Source organism: Dipodomys ordii, unplaced genomic scaffold (genome assembly GCF_000151885.1).
Source record: "Dipodomys ordii isolate 6190 unplaced genomic scaffold, Dord_2.0 Scaffold96, whole genome shotgun sequence".
In the NCBI taxonomy this organism is placed as follows: domain Eukaryota; kingdom Metazoa; phylum Chordata; class Mammalia; order Rodentia; family Heteromyidae; genus Dipodomys; species Dipodomys ordii.
Window position 1 is genome coordinate 1,383,887 of NW_012267312.1, and position 25,182 is coordinate 1,409,068.

Consider the following 25,182-nt stretch of genomic DNA (forward strand, 5'->3'; position numbering starts at 1 on the left):
AGGAGGAGGCTACAATGCTTGATAAGAAATGTACTCATTATCTTGCCCATGTAATTGTAACTCCTCTGTACAGTATTTTCACAATAAAAAACAATCTGAAAAAAAGAAAAAAAACAACTAAATCAAAAAAGGGTTTGTCATGTGGTTCAAGTGTGTGTGTGTGTGTGTGTGTGTGTGTGTGTGTGTGTGTGTGTATGCTAGTACTGGGCCTTGAACTAAGGGCCTGGGCACTGCTCCTGAGCTTTTTATGCTCAAGGCTAGGGCTCTACCTGTGGAGCCACAGCTCCACTTCTGCCTATTTTGGTGCTTAACTGGAGATAAATGTTCTGGACTTTCCAGGCTGGCTTTGAACTGTGATCCTCAGCTCTCAGCCTAAATAGCTAGAATTACGTCATGAGACACTCAGGCCAACATAAAATTTGTAGATACTAAGTGATAATGGTCCTAAATTCCTACAGTCAATTGTTATACTGTTTCTATTCCAGTAACCTATCATGTGTTCTCCCTACCAGATATGCTGAGCAACATTTGAGGGAATGTATATAGTTAATAATCTATTGGAGCTTACGGTTACTCTAAGGCTATCTGATCAATGTATTTGAATTTATCCTTGTAAGACATATACTATAATTAGGAAGCTACTAAAAGTGCCTAGTAAATACCACAGTCAATTAGCAAGGTTGTAGGAAGTTAATAAGAAAGAGGACTGGCTGCCTTCAAGGCCATCATAGAAGGGATGTGGTTCAGAGGAGAAAATAACTCCTCTAACCTGCCCACTCATTTCGCTATAATTATTTACTTTTTCTAACACAACTCATATATTTCCAAACAGTTAAAATGAACCAATTATAGAGGAAAATAAAAATCTTTGGTCTTACCCTTAGCGAAAATAGTCTTTTTTTTTTCTGTCTAATCTACATGTTTGGTGTGGTGCTTAGTAACTGTTAGCTTGATTCAAACTTCCTTATTATCATGTTTGAACACAGTGAATATGTAGAAATAACTGAGAAAGTAAATTTTATTCCTTGCTCAGAATTCTGCAATAGGAATCCAATTTGTCTCCCAAATATAGCCGCATCAAGTCAAATCCAAAAACAACATGAGAAGACCTATCAGGTCTGGACCATGTCTTTTCCTGCCCCCTGTAACTACATGCATTTGCTTCCTGAATTACATTAGCCACAAGCACACAAAGGAAGTGGAACATGTGCTTGTAATAAGAACTGCTTTGATTTACAGGAGAACTGGCGATGTGTTCTCACTGTTGAGGGCTGAAGCTTTCACTCAAACATTAAGCATGCTGTCTTATGGCATCCAGACCCTGTCCAGGTCACCACTTACATTATTTTTCTGCAAGACCCGCAGTGCCTTGTTGACATTGTTCAGGGCATGAACTCTTGTAGATCCTTTTTCTTTTGGCTGAAAAGAAAAAAAAAGTAGTGTTCACTGCCCAGCAGAGAGAGTAAAAGTCTTCGAGAAATACAAGGATATGTAAATTCACTTTTAAGTTTTAAATATTTTACATTTAAATGAACCCAAACTGTGAGGGATTGATAGAAGGAATCTTCAGGCTTTGAGCTAATTGTCCTGAGCATAGTGCTTTTGTAAAATGCATAAACCAATCACTCTATGAGAATGAAAGCATTTTGCCCTCCCACTCCTTACCCACCATGAACCCTGACTTCTTCTTCATTCTGTAGCCCAATATGGATTACTATATGCTTATCAATGACAGAAAACCTCACTATAATACATGGAGACTGTTAAGAGTGAGATAAAAAAGCAGTAATTTTCTACACTTGTTAAGAAAGAAGATGTGAGTCTTAAAGTTATATAATGCTAAACTGGGCAAAAGAAAACTACTTTATTGACTATTATCTCAATTACTCTGGTCACGGAAGCAGAAAAGCTCAATCATCTTTAGTTCCTTAATCTTCATTTTTAGCCCAAACATCATATCTCATCCTGTAATTTTAAACTAACATCTGCATAATTCATTGTGACACACAAATTACCCCATTTATCCAATTGTGGAGTTTTAGAAATTCTGCTGTTAAGGTCTTTGTATTTGTTCCTTGCTTCTATTTTCATTTGTTTCATTTATTTATTTTTTGTCTGTTCTCTTAAGATAGGATCTCATATAGTCCAGGCTGGACTCAAACTCACAATCCTTCTGCCTCCACTTCCTGAGATTTATAGGTATGCACAACCACCCCACTCTCATTTCCCTTAAGTCCTTACTAGCTATTACCCAGAATATATCAGAGCTTCCTTTCCTTCTCATTCACCGTTCTTCCTTTATATTTACATATCTCCAACAATGACAAGGTCCACTGCTACTGACAACTCTTTGCTTAGCTTTCATCTGAAACTTAGGGTGGGTATATTTTAGTTAAAGGCATAAACTATAAAACTACACTCAGTTAAATTTCCAAGCCTGCCATTTTTGCACTATATGACCTTGGGTAAATTTCTCAGTCTTTCTGTATACCAGATTCCTCAGAGTTAAACTAACAGTCTGTATCATTTTTGGGAGAATCCAATGTATATAAAGCACTTAGGTAAGTGCCTACCACATAAATACAATAGGTTTGCTATTATCATTGATTTGGTAGTAAATGCTAGGTACTCTGTACTACCTGATTTCCCTTGCATGGAAAATGGTTTCATGTTCCATGATACAGATCATGAAGTAACTGAACCTGAAATTAAGAGTTAATGTACAGTCACAGAAACAATCATTGGTGGAACCAGGAAATAAATTTGGTTTGTGTTTACAGAGCCAAAGTTTCCATATTTATTTTGTTTTCATTAGTGTGCTAATCTTGTACATGCTCTGAACAAAATAATCTATTATTCTACTTCCATTTTTCTGGTCTCATACTTTCTAAAGGTACTACTGTTCCTTTCATGCAATTCTCTATTTGAGAATCCTTTACTTGTGAATTGCCTACTGAACCTCCCAACTGACGATACCGTATTTTACTCTTTAATATATCTTTTTTATACCCTTGTTCCTTCAACTTTTCGCATTTTATGAACTCTCCATTTTTTCCTCCTAGAATATTTTATTTCATGAATATCAAAGAGATAAAGGCATACATTTTGCTGTTTACCACTTTCTACCATAAAGAGAAAGCAGGTAAGGCCACATGAAGATACTTTAGCCCCAAAGAAAAACAATAAGAAAAGGTACATATACATACTCAAAAATGCACATGTAGTGTTACTTTTAGGAACTTCAAGTTTTGAAAACCATTAGTGAAATCACTCCTTGGCCTAATATTTAGGAAAGAGACATATTTTCATTTAGTCAAGGGCAAAAGAATCACAGTGATGATTTAGTAATATTTGCTTTATTCAAACACCAACATACAAATGTGAATGTCTACATACACATGTGCATATTTATCAGGACAAAAAAATTCTCAAAAATGAAGTTGCTGTTTTTGATCCTAATATGGCAGCTAAAATCTGTCTCATTGGAAACTTTTTGGGGTATAATTTTAATTTTATACTTGTAAGTCAATTTCTTTCCACCCGTGGGGGTGCCCTGAACCCAAAATCCAAATGCAGGTACTTCCAAATTGGGTACTAAGATTTCTGCTCTATAGTATACACAATCCCTATTAGTGGTACAGGATAGATCAAGACCAGGCCCAGGGAGTTGGATATCTCAATTAAATTGGGAGCATCCAGGAAACAGATAATTCTGCTCTGTGGCAAAGCTGAAATTTACAGACAAAGGCTGCAAGAACTGTGTCTAGGATGAAGGATGGATAACAGATTCTGTTAGCAACAATTACTGAGATTACACGCTTATTTTTGTTCCCTTGGCATATACCAATCTCATTTCCTATTTTTCTTTAGTAACTGTAACACAGTCTGATCATTGTATCTCTGCATGTATACATAAATATTAAAGTCATTATATCCTTTTTTTTTTTTGGGTCCGGTCGTGGGGCCTGAACTCTGGGCCAGGCGCTGTCCCTCAGCTCTTCAGCTCAAGGCTAGCGCTCTACTACTTGAGCCACAGCGGCACTTCCGGCTTTTTTCTTTTTGCTTATGTGGTGCTGAGGAATTGAACCCAGGTCTCATGCATGCAAGGCAAGCATTCTACCGCTGAGCCACCTTCCCAGCCCCTCATTATATCCTTATAAGTGTCTCAAGTAGTTTAATTTTCTTCTACTTTTTTTCTCTTTTGTTGAAATCCCTTGTTTAAACATTGTGGTAAAGAATGTTTTACTATGGCAAAGTTGCTTTGGATAATGGAAGTGTTGTCTTTATGCAGGAAATGACTAGAGGAAGTCTCAATACAACAAAGAAATGGTTAATGCACATTTAAGGAGGGGAGAGGTTAAATGCTTATGCACAAAAAAAGGACAGATTGTGAACAAATGAACCTAAACAATTGTAAGGCACTAATATTTATTTCTATAATTAGAACCAGGACTGACTCCCAGAATACAAAATAATTTAAGACACTAATTTCTATATCTATTTACAAATATATGTAAATATTCATATTTTCCAAATATATATGCATATATATTGTTCAAAATCATATAAAATGGATGACTATATACAAATATATTCCTAACCAATATAATTAAGACAATGCCCTTGAATTTGCTAACATAAAATTATGGAATGTAAAGCAATAAATCTGAACTTGTTTTTTCCTTAATGTGAAAGCCTAGCACATACCTGTAATTCTAGCTCCTCAGAAGGCTGTGAGCTAGAGGATCACAGTTTGAAGCTAGCCCAGGCAGAAAAATCCCTGAGGCTCCATATCTCAGATAATCAGCAAAAACCCAGGCTAGAAGCATGACTATAGTAGCATGAGTCTTGAATAAGAAAAACAAGTGATCATGAGGGCCTGTGTTCAAACATCAGAACCATCCAAAAAGAAAAAAAAATGCATCATTTTGAATTTGACAACATATAATTTTGTTTAGCAATTTATAAGGATTGAAAAAAACAAAAGTATAAGATAATATCTCTTCCCTGTAGACTTCAGCATTTGAGGAGTCATATATGTACACAAAACACCAAAATTAATAAGGCAAAACAGGTGGTTTACTATACTGAAGAATGGAGAGAAATTAGCAAAGAGAATTTGGGAAAGGTTTTCCTGAGAAGGAGAAAATACAGTTTTTGAAAGAATGTTAGGACAGAAGTACAGGAAAAAATATGCACTTAAAACAACATAGGCAGTGGTAGGGGATTTAGTCCAGTGGAGGAATACTGGCATGGCAAGTGCAAGGTCTTGAGTTTGGTTGTCAGTTCTCAAAAAAAAAAAAGAAAAGAAAAGAAAAGAAAAAAACAAAGAAATGGAAAGGAAAGGAAAAGAAACAAAGGAACAAAGAAAGAAACAGAAACAAAGAAAGGAAAGAAGGACGAGTAAAACCATCACAGGCAAAAAAATCTACACATATACAATAGAACAAAAAACCAACTTGGTTTGGTGTAAGAGAATTGTAGGACTCATGTTGGAGAAATAGAACTTTTGACAACTTTGACATTGAATGATAGCTAGAATTTGTATATTATTTATAAAATATGTAAGAGAGTGTATGCCTCTGCTGGGGATTGGTAGTAAAAAGCAAAGATAAGAGACTGAGGTGGTAATTTAGCAGGATTCATTTAATATGTAAAGTGGCTTACTATATAGACTGAGGTCTGAAACTCTGCTTTTAAGAATAATAATAAACTAAAAATTACAATATTTAACTCAGGAGATCTGGATTTAAGAACTATTCCCAATTATGAGACCTTGATCAACTGAACTGAGACTTACCCATGACTTTATTGACCTATAACTGAGTATAATAATCATATCTATCTCACTACCAGGCTCTAAAATGAGACAAGGTAACAGTTCTCAAAGGGAAGTTACATTCTCATTGCTAATGCTATTAAATTGGACTAAAATACCTACAATTTATCCCGCTGTCACAAATTAATTGTTCTGTTATTTAGAAACTAATTGTTACAAGCCCATTGTAAAGTAACTGAACAATACACAAAAGCACAAAGATAATTTTAAAGATCATTGTGCATAAAAGCCTTTGTAATGGCATTTGTTAAGAAAAGTAGCAAATAGGTAAAAGCATATAATGTCAATTAATTAGCATAAGGTCTATTTATGGAAAAAATAACTTTGTTCTGTATGTAATAGACTATATCAAAATGAAAGTTTTAATGTGAGATTGTTTTATTCAGAAATACATCCTTGGATGTGAGTTAATTAGTACTTGGTAAATTAGTCGATTTTACTAGATCACGTAAAATGATAGATAGTTTGTATTCTGAAATGTTACTGAGGATCATGTAAATATTCTTGAAAATAAATTTCCTACCAGTTGTTGCCCTGTCAGGCCTTCAAGGAGGTCTAAGAGGCGTCTCCCATCCTGCAGGTCACTGAAGAGGTTCTCTATGTGCTGTTTTCCAAACTGAAATAAAAAATATATGCAGTTAAGCAAAGCAATGATTCATCTCCAGAATTAAGCCTTTTAAAATTGAAACTTAGATTTAAGGACATTTTATGCATCTAATTAATAATTGACTGAGGATGATAAATGAAAACACAGTTCAACTTTAAGAATATAACAAAAGAAAATAACTATTGGGTCAAACATGTAAAAGAAAACATTGAAATTATCTCATCTTTTTTTTCTCTTTTGGTGTTACTGGATACTATCAGGTAGAACTCAAACTTGCTGGAGAAACTCTTAACACTTGAGCTAAACTCTCGCCTTTGAACTGTTTTGAAACAAGGCATAGATATCTATACCCTAAATTTTCTAGTTAACTTGGCCTACTGAATTATGATCCCACTAAGGAGACAAAAATAATCAATATTTAAGTCTTTATCCCATTTATTAATTGGGCAGTTGTTTCTTTGAGGATTTGTTGTTGGGGGATTTAGTTTTTTTTGAGTTCCAAGTATATTTTAGATATGACACCCTTGTCCGTTGTATGGCTAGTGAAGATCTTCTCCCAGTCATGGGCTTTCTATTGATCTTGCTAGCTATGTCCTTTGCCTTGCAGAAGCTCTGCAGTTTCATGCAATCCCATTTGTCCAACCTTTCTTTGATTTTTTTTTTGCAATGACTAGTACATGTCTAGGACAAGCAGAGGTCAAAGGCTATGTACATATGACCACATGAGATAATGTTAAGTAAAATGTACCCCACAGCAGGGACACAGTGTTTTTTTTTCTTTCTTGCTAGTGTTTTTAATGTTCTTACAATGCACTACGTGACTCTTTTGTTTCTTTTCTATGTTCTTCCCCCATGGTATAACCCCTGTTTTCACTGGATTTGATGCTGCTGTTCTGCATCTTGTTTATACATTTTTGTAATTTGGGGAGGGGAAGGGATATTGCCGAACATTTAAATGGGGATGCAGGCTGACCCATTGTGACGACGAGATGTACAGGAACTATGTTGAAAATGAACATTACAATGTCAGGGTGAGGGGGTGGGAGGAGTTGGGGAGGTGGGAAGAGAAGAGATGGTAGGGGGAAAACTAAAGAAGAGGTAACAATGCTCACTACGAAATGTACTCATTACCCTACTCATATAACTGTAACTCCTCTGTACAACATTTTTACAATAAATCTATATATATATATATATTAAAAATAATCAATATTTAAATTTTCTGGCAGTTCTGGGTAGGAAGAGAAATAGAAATACAAAGAAACAATGACAATGTGATTTATTCTGGTATGCATAATAAAATGTAAACATCCTGTGTATTTATCAGTGCTTACAACATCCTTATCACATAGAACATGTTTTCTCTACATAGACATTGTGCATCCTCCCTCATAATGACACCTTCTCATTTTGTATCACTTGACTTTTAGAAAGATTTGATTAAAATACAATTGAAATGTCTGTGAAAGTTATCTATTTTTCCCAGTTCTCTGCTTGGGAGCTACATTAAGGAAAAGTAGTAATCTCTAATACTATCTAACATTTTTATAGTAACTACTTGTAAGAGACATTGTGCTAAATAAGTAGACTTTATAAACTTGTTAACACTTCTCTAAAGTAAGGATTAATACACTGATCATGTAGGTAAAACAGAAAGAGGTTCAATATATAGTACTTTGTCACAAAACTGAAAGGAGATAAAGCCAAGGTTTTGAGTTAGATGCACCTAACTCATAGGGCCTTTGCTCTTTCTGTTGTATGCTACATCCTTGGCCTTTTTATCTTTATATATCATTATCTTTCAAATATTTCATTTTTTGTCATAGGCTACCAGAATTTTCTTTTTCATGTTAAAAGCCTACAACTCTTACCTAGTGATTGATCACCCAGGCTATCTAGAAAGCCCTAATTTATGAGTCACGGACATATAGATGTTACACTCCCAAAAACCTGATCCAGGTACTGGAGGATACACTGGTAAATCAGGCAGACATTGCTCGTGTCTTATAGATCTTCTTCTTCAGTGGGGAAAGCAACTAATTCTTTTTATTTTTTTACTTATTTATTTTGGTCGGTCATGGGGCTTGAACTCTGGGCCTGGGTGCTGTCCCTCAGCTCTTCAGCTCAAGCCTAGCACCCTACCATTTGAGCCACAGCACCACTTCTGGTTTTCTGGTGGTTTATTGGAGGTAAGAGTCTCACAGACTTTTCTGCCCTGGCTGGCTTTGAACTGTGATCCTCAGATCTCAGCCTTCTGAGTAACTAGGATTACAGGCATGAGCCACCAGTGCCCAGCTGGGAAAAGAAATATTTCTAAAAGTAGCAAATGGAATAAGAAAGATACAGATACTGGGAATCTCAGACTTGGGATCAGAATTAATTTCCCAAAATGCCTATTGATAGGTTTTACATTAACCAGTAAGCCATCAGGTCCTTATCTATTCCTGGGATCACTTATATCATGTCAAGAAAATCCTGGTTTTCAGACCCCTATTACTTTTAAGATTGAACATATAGGAGTAAGACTCTCACTATAGCCAGGTATGCAGGTTAATAACAAATCCTCTAGGTGCCTGGGTGCTTCCCCAAAAGAAAACCTTGGCTTTTGTTGGGAGTACACTAGTGCTTGTATGCTCAGCTTAGGGAATCTTGCTATACATATGTTTTGACAATGTAAACTACAGGTTATTCTTTTGTAATTCATACCCAACAAATCTTTGTACAATCTCCAGAGGAAAAGAAATTCAAGGAACTCAAAATACTAGCATGCTGGAACTTATTTGAAAAGCAGTTTTACTAGATATAAATCTTAAAAGTTACTGTGTCATTTTTATGAAACTTCAAGTAAAACTTACCACTAGTATGCAAAGAAAATGAATGTATACTCTACGAATGTCCTCGAGAACTTAATTTCTAAGCAGGAATGACTTGATATTTGGAGGGAAATAAAAAGTTTCTACTTTCAAATTGAATTAATATATATAATGCCTTGAAAATTGTGGAAGGGGGTTTAGGAGCAAAATTTTGCAGATGCAATTGAGAAAATATGGCTTCTAAATTTATCAAGAAGGAAATCTGCACTCAAGAATGTATCATTTTTTTTTTTTTTTTTTGCTGGTCGTGGACCTGAACTCTGGGCCTGGGCACTGTCCCTCAGCTCTTCAGCTCAAGGCGAGTGCTCTACCTCTTGAGCCACAGCGCCACTTCCGGCTTTTTCTGTTTATGTGGTGCTAAGGAATCGAACCCAGGGCCTCATGCATGCAAGGCAAGCACTCTACCACTGAGCCACCTTCCCAGCCCAAGAATGTATCATTTTTTAAAGAAAATAAAATACAGTTAGCTGATAGTGTTCTTAAGAAATACATCTATCTATATTGATAGATAAAATCTATCAAAACAGGAAAGATGTGAATGGCAAAATGTTCCTTCAAAAATAAGCAGAGAATGGAAATAGAAAGCAATTCTTCAGATATAGAATAAAAGTATTGCATAGTATTAAAGAACTAAGAATTTTGCTGGGTGCTGGTGGCTCACATTTAGAATCCTAGCTACTTAGGAGGCTGAGATCTGAAGGATCAAGGCCCAAAGCCAGCCCAATCAGAAGAGTCCATGAGACTCTATCTCTACAATAAATACCAAAAAGCCAGAGGTATGGCTCAAGGGGTAGAGTATCAGCCAAGCAAGTAAGCCAAGCCAACACATTTAGAAAGCATGCTTTCCTGAGTTCAACCCCATTATGACCAAAATAATATCAGAACTATAGTTGGCTTGGGGAATAAGGAGTCCATGAACTTCAACAAGGCATACAGGATTTTGCTTTCAGATCAAACAAATATATAGTCCAGAACCTTATCATTCTCACTTTCAAACTGAAACCTACCAAAATAGTATAGGCTACTAAAAGGCTTCCAAATGGACCTAGTTCAGGTCCCTAGGATGAGGAATCAATCAGTTTATACAGATAAAGTCAGTTCTAGGTATCATATCTAATTTGAAAAAATATATTCAATAATACATAAAAGAATCACAGTTGAAATTCCATTCTTATTTCTTATACCCACCATCATTCTCTTATACAGTGCTTTTCAGATTGTTCCATTACAGTATGCTTGTAGCAAATAAAACAATGAATTTGTCCTGGAATACAACACTTTTAAGTCCACGGTTCAAAATTTCTATGAAAACATATGAATTTGTAGTGTTTTTCCTTCCTCTCTTAATGAATACTTGTTTTAATGTAAAATCAAAATATTTCAAGTAAAATTTTTCTTAATGTCTAAAGTGATCATTGATTATAGACTTTCAGATGTTTATTTAACATGTAGTATGAATAGTCCAGGAAAAGCAAAACATCTCACTACTTTTGGACGCTCCTCATTTCTTGGGTAACGACTCATTCATGAGAATTACAGGCATGATATAACAAATGGAAAACATTTTTCAGAAGCAGGTCAAACTAACTGTGGAATTCAACTCTCCTATTTACTAATTGTACTATATTTACTAACTGTACTATATTCAGCCTTTGTTAGGCACAATTTACTCATTCGTCAAATAAGATTTAAAATAACATACTTCAGAACACTTCTATAAGCTTTAAATGAAATAATAAAGAATTGGCATATAATATGTTGTTTTGTTTTGCCAGTCACAGGGCTTGAACTCAGGGCCTGGTCACTGCCCCTGAGCTTCTTTGTGTTCAAGGCCTAGTACTGTACCACTTGGACCACAGTGCTACTTCCGGCTTTTTATGGAGTAGTTTATTGGAGAAAGTCTTATGGACGTTTGTGCTCAGGCTGGCTTCAAACCACTATCATCAGATCTCAGCGTCCTGAGTAGCTAGGATAACAGGTGTGAGACACTGGCACCTGGCTATAATACATTCTTAATATAGTATAATATTAATGTTTTGTTATTCCATTAGTCCTTGTGCACATTTCTTTCTTATATCAAATGTTATGTGTAAATAAAAATACAACATAATAAATGTGTAAAAAAAACTGAAGTTAGATCATTATATATCACCCTGCACCAGAATCAATTCCAAATGGATAAAAGACCTTAATTTAAGGTCAGATACCCTGAAAATACTATAGAAAGGGATAGTTCAAAACTTCCTAAGTAAAGATTCAGAAACAACAAATCAAAGAAAGTCTGGATAAACGGGATCACATTAAACTGCAGAGCTTCTGCATGGCAAATGACATAGCTTGCAAGATAAATAGAAAGCCCACAGACTGGGAGAAGAACTTTACTAGCTATACATCAGACAACGGCCTCATATTAAAATATACTTAGAACTCAAAAAATTAACCTCCCCCAAAAGCAACTCCTCAAAGAAACAACAATCTTATTAATAAGTGGGCTAAAGACTTAAAGAGAGACTTCTCTGAAGAAGATGTAAGAATGGACAATAGAATCATGAAGAAATGTCCATCTCTGGCCGTAAAAGAAATACAAATCAAAACAACACTGAGATTCCACCTCACCCGGTTAAAATGGCCATTATCAAGATAATGAATAACAACAGATGCTTGTGGGGATGTGGCCAAAAGGGAGCACTACTACTATACTGTTGGTGAGAATGCAAACTTGTTCAAATACTCTAGAAAGCAATTATGAAGGTTCATCAAAAGACTCCACATAGAGTCTCTTGCAACCCAGCAATCCTACTCCAGGGCATTTATCCAAATGACCACAAACAAAGCCACACTAAATCGTTGAGCATAGTCATATTCATTGCAGCATTATTTACCATAGCTAAGATATGGAATCAACCAGATGCCCCTTAGTAGATGAGTGAATCAAGAAAATGTGGCATATGTACATAATGGAATTCTGTGCTTCTATCAAAAAAATGGCATTGCTCCATTTGTTAGTAAATGGAAAGACTTGGAAAAAAATTATATTAAGTGAAGTAAACCAGACCCAAAGAAACACAAGTTGCAGTTCACAATAGATCAATAGTTTTGTGCATAGGACCATATAAAATGATGCTTATCAAAATGAATTCTAAGAAATGGAAATGGTTTTTTTCATGTACTATCTGCAGTTATTTCTTTTTTCTTTCTTTTTTTCTCTTTAGTTTATTCCCTGTTAATATTTTTGATTTCTGTACACTTTCTCTTGTATATGAGTTTATCTGAGTTGGGGAAGGGAAGGAGAATCACAGAAGTGGTGGGGCAAAGGGTAAAACAAAGAAACACTGATACTCACTATGTCAGAAATGAACTTTACAACTCAGAGGTGGGGGAATGGGAGAAAATGAGGGAGGGGGTAACATTGTTCAAAAAGAAATCTACTGATTACCTTAAATGTAATCCCTCTGTACATCACCTTTACAATGAAATTTAAGAAAGACAGAAAGTAAGACAGATATAAGAAAGAAAGAAAGAAAGAAAGAAAGAGAGAGAGAGAAAGGAAGGAAGGAAGGAGGGAAGGAAGGAAAGAAGGAAGGAAGGAAGGAAGGAAGGAAGGAAGGAAGGAAGGAAAGGGAAGGGAAGGGAAGGGAAGGGAAGAGAAGGGAAGGAAGGGAAGGGAAGGGAAGGGAGGAAGAGAAGGGAAGGAAGGACCCAGGCACCAGTAACTCACACCTGTAAGTCTAGCTACTCAGGAGGTTGAGATCTGAGGGTCACAGTTCAAAGCCAGCCTGGGCAGGAAAGTTTGTGAGACTCTTATCTCTAATAAACTATGCACAAAAAGCCAGAAAGTAGTGCTGTGGCTCAAGAGGAAGAATGCTAGCCTTGAGCACAAAGAGGTTCAGGGAAGTGCTTAGGTTCTTAGTTCAAACCCCAGTACCAGCAATAATAATAATAATAGAGGAAAAGGGTGACTATTAGGCTCTGTCTATAATAAGTGAGAAGCAGCAGCTATCCCTGAAAATGACTTTGGGAATTAATGGGGATAGCTTCTTTATGCAGTGAAAACTGAACTTTTCTGTATCATTTCCTTCCTAGGAAGAGCTTATATAAATAACTTTCATAAGATATTCTTTATGAAAGTCCTGTTAGGGAGACCACAATGTATTTAGATTTGTTGAATAATGTTCAGAAGATTTCCTGAACTTGGAGAGTGTCTGATAATGACATCTAAAATGAAGTGGCTACATGGAGTGAAAAACAAAATACAACATAGTATTGAATCTACTAGGAATTTTAGAGCTTACATAGAGGACACTGTCGCTTAGTAGCAGTTATTGTCCACACAAAACGTCTAAGACCAATACATGTATGTGGTACAGGGGAAGGACTTAGGAGCTTTAAGCTCTTTTGTCTCTAGTTCTTTTGGTTAGCTTAAACCAAATATCCTTTTGTTTTCTTCTCTTTTCATCTTTGACATTTACCATGTCTTTTGTTGCAGGTGTCACATTCATAGTCAGGAAAACATTAACATATCCTTAGAATTTCATCTTTAATAGCTGTCCTTTCAAAGTCACAAAAATGAGTTTCTTAAACATGTAAAACAGCAAAACCTCTTTGGGCCATATGACCCTGTCCTTCTTTTTCTTTAATTCCTTTCATGATTAAATGTCAAGTGAACTTTATGAACTTAGCAGTTTTATGCACTCACTTACATATTGTCTTCTTTCTTTCAAACGACAAGATGAAAAGACCATAACATAAGACGATAATCCTTCTATAACATTGTCAATATGGAAGAAATAAGAAGTGCAGACAATGTTCAAGATGAGTAGGTAGCATAAACAAAGTGGGAAAATCAAACTGAAAAGACTGGGAGGGGGGCCAGAAATGCATTTGTGAAAAAAATTTCAATGGTTTCTGACTCATCCTAGTTGTATTAGTCTTTTAACCAGAAAACACAGAAAGATCGATAGTGTTCCAGTAGGAGGTAAAGAGCACAGGGATCATTTGGCATGACCTTCTGGTTACAGAAAGGTCAAGCCATGGACATATCTAGTGCTCAGAAAGTCAAGAGACTGTGTTCAATGATTACAAATCTCTGGACAGAAACAAACACAAAATAGGAGGGTAAAATGGGGGATTCAAAACATTCTGAACTGCTCACAGTGAAATAGCATTGTAATGTTGATAGACTAATTTCTTTTTTTTTAGGTTTGTTTTCCTACTAATTATTTTCTTTTTTGAAAAGTCTATTGTAAAGATGCTGTACAGAGAGGTTACAGTTACATGAATAAGGTAATGACACATTACTTGTCGGTCATTCACCCTTTCTCTAGTTGCTATCCCACTATCTCTTCCCTCCCTCACCTCCCTCACTCCTCCCCCTTGTCCCCCGCCTTTCCAATGTCCTGTCCTGTGGGTATCCTTGTTGCAATGGGTTATCCTTTGTCCTTGTTTCAACATTTTATTATTCCCCTTCTCCTCCACAGATTAGACAAGTGTATATACAAGACATAGGGTAGCCGGGCGCTGGTGGCTCAGGCCTGTAATCCTAGCTACTCAGGAAGCTGAGATCTGAGGATCATGGTTTAAAGCTAGCCTGGGCAGGAAAGTCCATGAAACTCTTATCTCCAATAAACCACCAGAAAACCGGAAGTGGCTCTGTAGCTCAAGTGGTAGAGCACTAGCCTTGAGCTAAAGAGCTGAGGGACAGTGCCCAGGCCGAGAGTTCAAGCCCCACGACCGACAAAAAAAAAAAAAAAGAAGAAGAAGCAGGGTACCAAAATCAACTACAGTGACAGAGGGGATATACTATAGGAGAAAAACATACAAAGAAAACAAGCCCAACAACAACAAAATAAAATCACATGGTACATTTAAAACAATAACAATAAAGACAGACATCTTGTGTCTATATCTTAAGGCTCATTTCACCTCTGTTTTTTTCTGTTTATGTGGTGCTGAGGAATCAAACCCAGGGTCTCATGCATTTAAGGCGAGCACTCTACCACTGAGCCACCTTCCCAGCCCTCATTTCACTTCTTATATGGTCATATGTACATGGCTTTTGAGCTTTTCATCTTATCTGATAATATTATCCTATATGTATACTAATTATTGCAAGTAAGGGAAACCATGGGACCTATGTTTCTTTGGGCCTGGCTTACTTCACTTAATATGATTTTTTCCAAGTCTTTCCATTTCCTAATACATGGGGCAGTGTCATTCTTTCTGATGGAGGCATAGAATTCCATTTTGTGTGTGTGTGGGGGTGTATATACGACATTTTCTTGATACACTCATCTACTGAGGTGTATCTCAGTTGGTTAGGATACTTTCATAGATGATTGTTTTCTCGAGAATGATTCAAAACTCAGAATTCCATGTATGAGAAAAAAGGTTTTACACTATGCACTATGATACACATACATAAACCTACACAAATCTTCAATGTGTAACTCAATGAGTTTTCACATAACTGGATATATTTATACTACCAATAACCAAATGGAGATCTCATCAGCACTCTAGGAGCTTCTTCAGAGTCCTTTCTGTACTCTAGTCTTCTCATGAATGACCACTACACTAATTATTATTATTATTATTAGTTTGGCCTGAAGAACCCTTTTTAAACACACACAAAAAAAAGATCCTCGTTTAGTATTTAAGTTTAGGAATCTAATGATTGAAAGATATCAAACCAATGCGCATAGAATTTGGAAAGGGAAAAAAAGTAACATTGATAAAAACGTTTTAATAATCATAAGGCAGTTGTATATATAAGAATATTTACTCTATATGCAGAATATATTGGTTGAAATTGCTGCTCTTGTATATTCTAGGTGTGTGATTTTGAGTACATCATTTAACTCCTCTGTACCTTACTACTTCCAACTTTAAAAAGAATAGGTACTATTCTCCATATTGTGGTAATGCTGTGAAGATGTAGAGTAATGCTTTGTATATAAGTGATGTTCCATAGGTATTACTCTTGTGCATTCATTTTAAAACTTTAAGCAAATAATCCATACTTTTTATGTAAATCAGGCCTCAAAGTAAGAGAAGGAACTAACTTTAAAATATTACTATAGAGATTGAACAGGTTAATAAATGTGAAGTATTCAACCTAGTCTCTAGCACTGATAATTGAGTAAACACAAATTGCATTCTTCCCTGGTTCCTTCCTGTTAAGTGTCATCACTTGGAAGTAGAGAGTTCCACTCTGCTTTAGAGTCCTAGGATCTTTGCCGGACTTTGGGACTCATAGAAGACTTTAACAGGGGACTGTTTATAAACACCAGGATAGGTTCTAATGAAATCATTGAAACTACAAACACAAAGTATAATAACTTTTACACAAAACTGACAAAAAGACTGGTTACTTATCCCTATACAAAGAGATACCAAGAGAACCACCTGATACGAGCTTTGAAAGTAAGGCACATAGTCAGCTTTCCCTCCACCTAATTTCCCATAGAATGATCTTAATTAATAACAAATATAACTGTAAGCCAGAGAGCAAGAAAATCTATTAATAAAGTCTAGAGATCAGCCACACCAGGAAGAAAATGGAAGAGAGTGGGCTAGATGGATAAACCAAAGATATTCAGCACCCAGATTTTGGAAGATTGAAAGTGGCTTGTAACATAGTGACAGGAAACCAATACATGTCCATATATGAATTTTTGAGGCCTTAAAGTTAAGCATTGTAATAATGGATTCCTTATGAATTATGAATTTTTAAAGCACATTTGAGCTTTAGTGAAAAATAATTTCAAGTTAGAAAACATAATTTTACTGCTGAAATGTATTATGAGCAAAAAGCTGATCTCTAGATACTTAAGCATTTCATAGAAAATCAGTCAATATGCTCTACACAACTTCTCCAATATCATCTTGCAAAATAATAATAATAATTAACCAATCCTGTGTATATTTCTCTGCTTCATAAAAAAACAAAAGAAATTCAATAGTGTTGATTTAAAAATATTTTTAAATCTACTTGTACTAAAGTACGTTCTTAACCCTTCTGTTGTAGTTATATGTTACTAAAACAATAATGTTTTTATTTCTTGCCTAATATGTACATTTAGAGTTCTCTTCAAGAAAATTATAAATAATCAGTGGACTTTTGTGACTCTCATTTGCTTGATTATTACTTTGTTGTTATTTTATATAAAAAGTCCTGTTTATGTTACTTTCTTCATCTACCACTAATTTATTATTCTGACTTTTCCAAAACAAAAATAGGGAATCAAAATAATTCTCTGTGAACAGAAAGTGTCACTTTCAGTTAGTGTTTCTAGGAAAACATTTCTCTGAATAACAGCCAAAAGAAAGTATTCAGGTTTAACCTTTATTCTTACAAAGCCCAAGAGAAACATTTAAACTTATACAGAAAATTAATTCAAAAAATCTCAATAGGCACCTGTCACTGTCAAAATATGAAAAATTATTTTTACAACTCTGAATAGAAGGTTTTACCAGAAATTTTTTGTTATTACATAACTGTAAAGGGGGGCTCTATTTCAGTAATTCATCTATATTACCACCAAACATTTGCTAAGTATAAACATTGCTGTGTATAATATTTTGTTTCTAGAAAGCATAAATTTCCAAAAGTCAACTAAAAATAATTTTAAATCATGTAAGTTTCAAATTATAGTAGTTACCAGGTTGAAAAGAGGAAGATTTATCAGACAATTGTCACATTTTTTTAAAGGTTGCTACCCACAAATGTAGGTAAATAATTTCCTGTTTGCTCCTTAAATATTACTGGAATTTTATGATCTTTTATTAAACTAATATCAGAGATTATTAATTTAAAAAGCTAAATTTAAAATGAAAATCTATTCATTTTACTAGATTCTAGAAATAATTGAAGGATCAACCAATAAAGGAACATTTCCTGAAAAAGTGTTATAAACAAACAAACTTTCCCTTAGATCACTCCTCAGTATGATCCTGTATAGCTTTTCTACTATTTTCTTCTACTTTTTCAAGCTGAAATTATTGTGGATTTCTATTCTTTATTTTCCCCCTCCAGCCTTAAGTAAATTCATGAAGGTATTTAAACTCAGGCTAAATTTCATTCTTCCTGATTTATAAGCTACAGTTTTTTATTCCTAACCCACTCCAATTTTTGAGTATTCATTTCATTGGCCCATGTGAAATGAACATTTCCCTGTTTAAGTAATCAAAACACTTAAAAACATTTTGAAAAATAATGATCACATTGAAACCTTCCTAACTATAGCCCCATTAAGTATTTATAGTCCAGTTTATCCATGGCTGTACTATTAAGGATAGAAACAAACTATGTCAGTATCTAAAGGAAAGTAGATGGACGGTTCTCCAAATCCAGTCAGTGTGGGAGCCTCGAATTTTGCACCAATGAATAGTTGCAAATATCTTAATGATCAAATTTTATTAAATAACTGTATTATCATATGACTCTTTCAAAAGCAATGATTTTAGAGCTAATTTATCTAAGTTTCTCATATTTATATTTATCAATTTTCATAATTTTGTGGGTAATCTCAAATAACTAGGTAAGTAAAATTGATTCATTAATGTAAGTATGAAAGAATCCAGAATGCTAAACATTGTTACTTTAGTTCACAAAGCACACAACATGATCTTGTTTAATAATAACTTCAATCATTACCAACAACCTTCTCATAACCCAAGCTTAACAACTCCACAGAGGCACTTAAAATACACATAATTATTAAGATGGGATTTATTTTTCTTAGAGTATTCTTTAGTGACTAAAACCAATTTGACCACATTTTTTTTTGCCAGTCCTGGGACTTGAACTCAGAGCCTGGGCACTGTAACTTTGCTTCTTTTGCTCAAGGCTAGCACTCTACTACTTGAGCCACAGCACTACTTTAGGCTTTTTCTGCTTATGTGGTACTGAGGAATTGAACCCAGGGCTTCATGCATGCTAGGCAAGCACTCTACCACTAAGCCATATCCCAGCCCCCACAAATTAATCTTTGAAAGATAACTGGTCATAATAAGGGAACAAAAACCATGATGAAATTCAATAATCATCCTGTATTTTTATGTATGACCCATCATTGGAGCAGAATAGCTGTTCTAAAATGTCAAGGATAAACAGTCATTTAAGAAATATAGTAAAGGCAATACACGTCAACAATAATCAAAATGAAAATCACAACAAAATAATGCAAATACCTAATATTCATACTTTTGCATAAAATTAAAGATAGTAATAATGGCAAAGCTTGTCCATGCCAAGATCTGTACCTGAGATGGAGCTTTCAGAATAATAAATAACACTACACTAGCAAAAATGCCAGTTGAATGGCTAGGGTGTGACCCAGGGCTTCAGGTGCTGAGTTCCATGTCCAGAAACAAAAGTGAGACACAAATGTCAGAAAAAGTTGTCTGTTAGACTAATCAATAGTGAATTCTGGCACCAAATATGGTTTTCCTTTGCTTTCTATGCTTGTCTCATGCTTGATACATTTTTAATGCCACATTCTGTCACTATTTAAAAACATCCTCCTTTGCTGCTTTATTGTAAGTTTGACATTAGATATGGTAGCCCTGCAATCTTCAATATTGTCTCCTCTTTATATTCCTTTACATCTTATTTAATATATATTGGTTGGCATGGGGCCTGAACTCAGGGCCTGGGCACTGTCCTTCAGCTCTTCAGTTCAAGGCTAGCACTCTACCACTTGAGCCACAGGGCCACTTCCGGCTTTTTCTGTTTATGTGATGCTGAGGAATGGAACCGAGGGCCTCATGCATGCAAGGCAAGCACTCAACCACTGAGCCACCTTCCCAACGCACATCTTATTTCTATTCTACCTTATTATATTTCTTTGTGTGTTTCACAAACATTTCATCTTGTCATTGTTTCCTGTGTCTCCTTTAACAGTTGTTTCATATCCTCAGTCATGGTGACTCCATCACAATACATCTTTACTTAGAATTTAATCTTCATTTAAAATGGTTTGCAATCATAAGGTGCTTTAAGGTTGGCTTTCTTCATCTTATCATAGTTCAGATCATGTGGTATGTTAATAGTTGACATATTAACTGATACTTTGTCCCTCCATTCTTAGAAGCTAAATATGCATACTTCTTTCCAAAATGTAAGCTCATTAGCATAAAAAAGAAAAAGACACCAAGACTTAATGTTTTTAAGTCAGCATCCGAAATCTATAGTAAGATTATATGTTTGCATTGAATAATCTTAGCACATTGAGCACTAATGGCAAACTAGTTCATAAATAAAAGACTTAGGAAGACTTCATACTGTTATACAAAGCAAGTTGACTCATCCCAAAAAAGATAAAACTAAACAGCTGGAAAAAAGGACACGATTGAAGTAGATTATGTAGTATTAAGACAAAAAGCCTCTGCTGGTAGCCTCTGGAAATGACCATATTAGTCTTATGCCACTCTGAGAATAACCTCAAAATCTTACATATATTTGGGGAAATCACAAATACCTTAGTGACAGACTATGGCCTAGGAGGTCAAAGCTGCTCAGAGATTTCTTCCATCATGACATAAGTACAGATGAATAAGCATGGATGAATCACGTCAAAGCAGATGGCTTGAAAAGATGCTTCCGTGCACTCCAGTCACCCCCAAGTGGGTAGGAAAAGGACATAGAAAAGGACATGGTACTCAAGGGCATTTTTGGACATTTTGGTCATTTCCACTGGAGATATAGGCATAGACAAGCCAACAGAAAAAAAAATAGGTCTAATGGCTCATGTCATAATCCTAATTACTTAGAAGGCCAGTGGTTCAAAGCAGCTCAGGCAAAACAGTCCATAAGATCTTATCTCCAATTAAGCAGCAAAAAGCAGGAAGGGTGGCTAAAGAGGTAGAGTGCCAGCCTTGAGTTAAAAAAATCACACACACACACACACACACACACACACACACAGAGAGAGAGAGAGAGAGAGAGAGAGAGAGATGATAGACAGAATAATTACAAACCTACAAATCAGGATGACTGTATACTTCTTACCTTTGATTCCTGAATTTGACATGAGCCAATTTACTATTTAATCTTCATGTCAAATTTAAAAGTTTGAAATGTGATAATGACAAATAGACTGTTGTACATAATAGTGATTAATGTTTTCATCTCATATTGCTTTGACTTCTGAGTCATAATTGCTTTGATTGTTGTTTAACATCAGTGTATTGGCCATTTAATGTCTCCTTGCTTACTTTGCATCATTTTACCTCATAGATCACAAATATCTAATTACTTCCTCTAACAATAGTCCACTATTCACAAAACAGCTTGTTCCTTTTAAAAATCCAATAAATACTCTTAGAATAGGAACACAAGGCACAATGCCTATGTGTCTCTGATCATATAAAATAGTTATCAAAATGAACTCTAGGAAATGGAAAAAGATTCACCCCACCCCTTTGGTGTTGTTTTTGTTTCTTTTTGTCTTGTTTGTTCATCTGTCTTTCTGAGGATAACTGGAGTCACAGAACTAGGTCAAAAGGTGAAGATTTGGAAAAAAACTATATTAAGTGAAGTAATCCAGGCCCAAAGAAACATAGGTCCCATGGTTTCCCTTATTTGCAATAACTAGTATAAGTCTAGGACAAGCAGTAAAGGTCAAAAACTTTGTTCATATGACCATATAAGATGATGTTAAGTGCCAGGCGTGGGCGCCTCACGCCTGTAATCCTAGCTACTCAGGAAGTTGAGATCTGAGGATCGCAGCTCAAAGCTAGCCTGGGCAAGAAAGCCCATGAGACTCTTATCTCCAATAATTACAAAAAAAAACCAAAGTGGTGTTTTGTGTCAAGTGGTAAAGTGCTAGGCTTAAGTTGAAGAGCTGAGGGACAGCGCCCACCACTGACAAAAAAAAAAGAAAAAGAAAAGATGATGTTAAGTGAAATGAACCCCAAAGTAGGGACACAAGTGGTATTTTCTTTCTTGCTATTGTTTTTAACATATTTAAAATGTACTATGTGATTTTTTTTTGTTTCTCTTGTATGTTCTTCCCCCATGGTATAATCCCTGTTTTCACACTCTTTGATGTCAGTGCCCTACATCTTGTATATACATTTTTCTAATTTGGGGAGGAGAAGGGAAATAACAAAACGGCTGAAATAAGGATACAGGTTGACCTATTGTAACAATGAGATACAGGACACTATGTTGAAAACGAACTTTACAACTTTTCGGGGGGGGAGGGGGAGTTGTAGAGGTAGGACAGGAAGGGATGGTAGGGATAAAACAAAGGAGGAGATAACAATGCTCGATGGGAAATGCACTCATTACCCTACTCATGTAACTGTAACCCCTCTGTACAGTATTTTTACAATAAAAACATTTTCTAAAAAAGGGTAAACAAATACAGCAGTGGTCTTTACTAGATACTATGTTGAAAATGAATTATACAACTTGTGGGGGAGAGAGGTCAGAAGGGGAAAACTGGAAGGGAAGAGGTGACACTTTTCAAAAAGAAATGTACTCATTTCCTGACTTATGTAACTGTAATGCCGCTGTACATCACCTTTACAATAACAATATTTTTAAAAAATATGTTGTGCTAAATGCAATGGAAAGGCTTTGATCACTTAAATAGAGGAATGATATTTTCAAATTTCCATTTAATAATCATTGCTTATTTTCAAAGACATAAAGGAGCACATGAAAAGCAATGGGGGAACTCCAGTGCCTTATCTATTCCTTTTGAACTCTAAATTTATCTCAGTTGTATGATCTCACTGTCTGTTCTACCTGCCTCACTCACAACTTTCATCAGGCTTGCCTTGTGGATTGTCAAGTCTTGAATTCACTCAAGCCTACCATTCTCTAGTTCGCATTACAAGGTCTTGCATAATTGCTAAAGCAGGTTTTTGTGGATATTCAGGACACATAACATTCCATAACATACCTGCCTTGTGTTCTACCAATTCATGTAACTAAGTACTATATTTCCTTTCTTTTAAAAAAATCTCATATATAGGATGCATATATGTTACTGAGATAACTGGTTATATGTCATTCTGGGATTTTGATTCAATCCTATCCTTCATTTATATATAGATATAGATAGATAGACTTATAGAAATAGATCAATTTATATATGAATATAACAACTTATCTATGAAGATATTATATCTATAGCAGGCAGCATACCCTATGAAAGATTCAACCTTAAAACTAGGTCTTCTTGACAAACCATTTTGTCACTCAGGCTTTAGTATGTTTCAAAACCATCTGGAGGAATCCACTAAAAACTACTACTTTCTAGGTGATTATACAAGTGTACAGTGGGATTCATTTTGAGAAATTGTGTTTACTTCTGCCACTGATTTTACATTCAACATGTCTGAAACATTCACTCTATATATGAAATGAAGCAGATGATACTGGTAATCTCTAAGGACACTATAAGCACTCACATTCTCATTTTCTGTGTCTAGAGTCTATAGAAGAGGTGAAACCATAATAATAGAGTCTACAAAAAAGATACAAACATAATAAAAATGTTGAATCTAAGAATAGCTACTAAAAACTACATACACATATCCTTGAACTTCCCGTGAGTAGACATAGAGAACTAATCATAATAGGTTGTGTAATTGTTATCAAACAATAAAAGAAACTTCATCCTGGACTAAAGTAAAAAAAAAGTATAGAGTCAAAAAGAATGTTGCCAATCTGAGATCTATAGGGAAAGAAAAGGAAGCTCATGGCCTGACCTTCCTCAACAAACTCCTCAACTTGGTTAAGAAAAAAATGCACAACTTTATTTCTTGTAATCTTTAACAGAAATTTGCCACTTACAATTTTATGAGTTTAGGCAATTAGACATTATCAGCAATCATTTAACATGTCACAAACAGCAACCATGGATTTTTAATTACCTTTAAGTAGTACAAAAGATTTGCCATTTAACAAAGCTGTTTATGAATATATCTTGATCAATTTTATCCCTTTCAACATTCTCACCCATCCTTAGCCTACCTACCTCTTCTCTCACTCTTAATTTGGAAGGATATGAATTGGATTTATGATTGCACTCTCCCTTCTTCTCTACTCTCCTCTTCTTCATCTATTCCTTTCTCCTGGAACCCATCCCAACCCTTTCAAGTACCTGCTTCATGGTATCTAATTTTGATGAACTTTGATTTTGCTTTTCTAAGGAATTACACTATTTGAGTTCTTCCTTGAATCTACCATATTTCAGTCAATACATCTGTGTGCACTTGCATACCACAGATGAGGGAAAAAATGCATCCTTTCCTCTCCTGGCCTTATTTACTTCACTTAATGTAATTTCCCAAGTCTTTCCATTTCTGTACAATGGTACAAATCGTTCTTTCTAATGGATGAGTAAAATTCCACAGATATTTTATATCATATGAGACCTAAATGTCTCAATATATTGCTTGCATTCAGAATTTGGAAGTAACAATGCTATTGGTTTCTCTTCTGCCCCTTGTTAATTAATGAATTAAAAAAGAATCATCTAGGGGCTGGGAAAGTGGCTCAGTGTTAGAGTACTTGCCTTGCATGCATGAGGTCATGGGTTCAATTCTTTAGCACTATGTGAGCAGATTAAAAGACAGAAGTGACACTGTGGCTCTGGTGTATTGCGCTAGCCCTGAGCTAAAGAGCTCATGGGCAGTGCCCAGACCCAGAGTTCAGGCATAAATAAATAAATAAATAATCTATTTACATACAGCAAATTTGTTTGATATTTTAATCATTGTATCCCATTATAATTGATTTTGTTTGGAACTTTAGTGTTTCATATTCAGTGGCAGTATTCACCAGACTGATTATGTGGACCACAGTACAATAAGGGTCTAAGAATCATCTCAGATTAGCCCTACAT

General features: G+C 35.3%; 1 protein-coding gene across 1 annotated transcript in view; it reads right to left on the minus strand.

Annotated features, from left to right (window-relative positions):
* The window catches only part of LOC105993437 (dystrophin-like), a gene marked incomplete at its 3' end in the record, with an annotated part of 1,816,642 nt that overhangs the window by 1,376,275 nt on the left and 415,185 nt on the right, over positions 1–25,182 (minus strand). The window contains 2 exon segments of the mRNA XM_013026710.1: positions 1,342–1,419; positions 6,363–6,455. Of these exon segments, the coding sequence (XP_012882164.1) occupies positions 1,342–1,419; positions 6,363–6,455 (171 nt within the window).